The 2,655-nt window shown below is 42.0% G+C and overlaps 1 protein-coding gene across 1 annotated transcript in view; it reads left to right on the plus strand.

Annotated features, from left to right (window-relative positions):
* The first annotated feature begins 369 nt into the window (after positions 1 to 369).
* ptgesl (prostaglandin E synthase 2-like) overlaps positions 370 to 2,655 on the plus strand; it is a 6,129-nt gene continuing 3,843 nt past the window's right edge. Inside the window, exons 1-4 of the mRNA XM_017427784.3 lie at positions 370 to 694; positions 1,239 to 1,427; positions 1,565 to 1,620; positions 1,830 to 1,982. Coding sequence (XP_017283273.1) covers positions 404 to 694; positions 1,239 to 1,427; positions 1,565 to 1,620; positions 1,830 to 1,982 — 689 coding nt within the window. The 5' untranslated portion in view covers positions 370 to 403. The remainder of the gene's footprint in view (positions 695 to 1,238; positions 1,428 to 1,564; positions 1,621 to 1,829; positions 1,983 to 2,655) is intronic.

Below are 2,655 nucleotides of genomic sequence, written 5' to 3' on the forward strand. Positions count from 1 at the left end.
GCTTTTCTGTAATTTTCACTCATTTATTATGTTTTACTTGCACCTTTTTGAGTTATTTGTATTGCCTTGTGGATGTTTTTCTAATATTGGTATAATTGTGGACATTTTGGGAGGGAGCGGTTTTTTAGATTTTTACGGTATTTTGTTGTTAATTTTGTCATGTTTATGTCGTTGTTTTTTGTTTTGTTTTTTGTTATGATCTCTTTGTTGTTGTTTAAAATGTCTCTATTTTCACTTTGTGAATGTAAAACAAAATAAAACTTTAGTCCAGTTATTCCTCTATCACTGGTTGTCTTTTTGTTTGTCACTGAAGGCAGCACGGATTCTGTAAGACTGAACTCAGGGCACCAAAACCCTTTTACGTTCTTCGCGGTGCATTGTGGGTGCTTTACGTAAAACAAACATGGCGGCCGCCAGCGCCAGAACGATTTGTAAGGTCGGCCGGTCTGTTCTGGAGACTCCGGTCGTCTCTCGGTCCGGTACCGTGTCCTACCTGCTGGGGAACGCCGGCGCGCACGGGTCCAGGCGGGCTTACGGTACCGGCGGTTCGGGGTTCCGGTCCAAACTGCTGTCCTCGGCGCGGGCAGGAGGAGGCAGGGTTCTGGGATGTGCCTTCCTGCTCGGCGGAGGTCTGGGATTATACCAAACCGTGAAGATGTCCGCGCAGCAGCACCTGGCTGAGGGGGACAGAACCGTGAGTCCGGACCCTGTGGACCAGGACCCGGTCTCGGTTCTGGGGTCACTTGTTTTTGGCGGTCCTTGATCTGCGCTGAAATGTGCTAAAGACCGATTAAAAGTCTGACCGATTTTTGTCGGCCTTTAAAACCAGAATGCTCCTTTAATGTATTATTTTTAGGTATTAAAAGTTCTTCTAAGGCTTGTTAAATATAAATGTATTTAATTTAGGAAATTATTGTCCATCAGCAGCCATTAAAAAGCTCAAATCTGTCAACTTTATTGTTTTTCTTTGGACTTTGGCAGCTTTAAAACTCATTTTCAGTCTAGTTATTTAGTTAACATGATGTGCAGTGTGTCTTAAACACACAATTTCCAATTAAACTGACTTAAGAGTAATCCAGGAAATTTTTTAAATGGTTTTTAAACTCAAGGGATGAGTCAGAGTTGTCAGCTAGTAACAGCAAAAAGTTAGGTTTTCCCATCTTACTGCCTGAATTATTTTTATAAACCTGAAGGAATAAGTCTGTTAAAAATAGACTTTTCTTTTCTTTTCGCTGCAGGTTTCAGATCGAGGTTTGAAGCTGACCATGTACCAGTACAAAACCTGCCCATTCTGCAGCAAAGTGCGAGCCTTTTTGGACTACTACGGGCTGCCGTACGAGATTGTGGAGGTGAACCCAGTGATGAGGCAGGAAATCAAGTGGTCATCTTACAGAAAAGTCCCCATCCTGATGGTGCAGGGAGAGCTGGTACGAAGTTAGCCCCAAATTTGGAGAACATTTGACTAATTTACTACAAACACATCTCATTATTGATTCCGTTTTATTTACATGTTGCTCCAGTTTGTGTAAAATCTCCATATCGTCTTTTTGGTTCTTATTTGCAGCAACTCAATGACTCCTCGGTCATCATCAGCTCCCTCAGAACTTTTATGATCAGCAAGTAAGTCCAAGTCTCCTTAAAAGACAGTTTTTTGTTTTTTTTAAAAAAGATTATGTAATGGGTTTCTTTAATGTTTATACACATTTAAGATTGAGCTACAACGTGTGCTTTTATTTAAAAGTTTGAATTCACTCCCATTAGTTTCAAATATTCTGAAAAGGTTGGGACTTTGTGTGAAATGTAAAAGAGCCAAACTTTCTGCAACCCAGGGAGAAAAGCATGGCTGACATCATTCGCTGCTACCCAGAGCTGAAGTCTGTGAACGAGAGGGGGAAGGAGGTGACGGAGTACAGCAACAAGTACTGGCTGATGCTGAGCGAGGCTGAATACGGCAACGTTTACCCTGAGAAGGGAATGCAGAAGTAGGTTTGAATCTGCATTCACCCTTTCAGTTATGAAAATATAAAAGTATTCATTTTACCTTTAAACAGTAACCCATTTTGCCTCTTGGAGCAATTAGCGATGAACAGCTAACTTTAATTAAATCATTTATCACCACAAATAATGCCAACTTAGAAGGACTGCAGTTAAACAAACCCACTGAAGTAAAGCTGTAAGACGATCAAAATCCTATAATCTAACTAACCTGTTAGCAAGCTAAGCTAACGGTGCTTTTGTTTGATTATCTGTGATGTTAGCAGTCAGTTTTAAAATTAAGCTTGTACAATCAATGTTAAGAATTAAATAAACTGAAAACACTGAACTGTTAGCAAGACACAAAGCTAACATTAAAGCTGCAAGCAGCATTGGGCGGCCCTCACAGCTCAGCGCCGCTCCGGCCTTGCAATGGCGGGAGCTCTGGCGACCGCAGTCTATGCTCTCGCGCCTTTCCTGCACCGTCCACTAGGTGGCTTTTACAGCAAATGTCCCAAATTGCCTTCAGTCAGGATCAATACCAGTCCTGTGCCATGGTGTGAGGTTTGACCTTCCTACGTCTAACGGTTGAAGAGTTAGAGCACATGGGCTCTTGTGACCTTTGACCTTGTTAACTTGAAGTTAAGGCTGATAGTTGACCCATGGGGAGTCACGTTGTAA

Source organism: Kryptolebias marmoratus, linkage group LG1 (assembly GCF_001649575.2).
Source record: "Kryptolebias marmoratus isolate JLee-2015 linkage group LG1, ASM164957v2, whole genome shotgun sequence".
Taxonomy (NCBI): domain Eukaryota; kingdom Metazoa; phylum Chordata; class Actinopteri; order Cyprinodontiformes; family Rivulidae; genus Kryptolebias; species Kryptolebias marmoratus.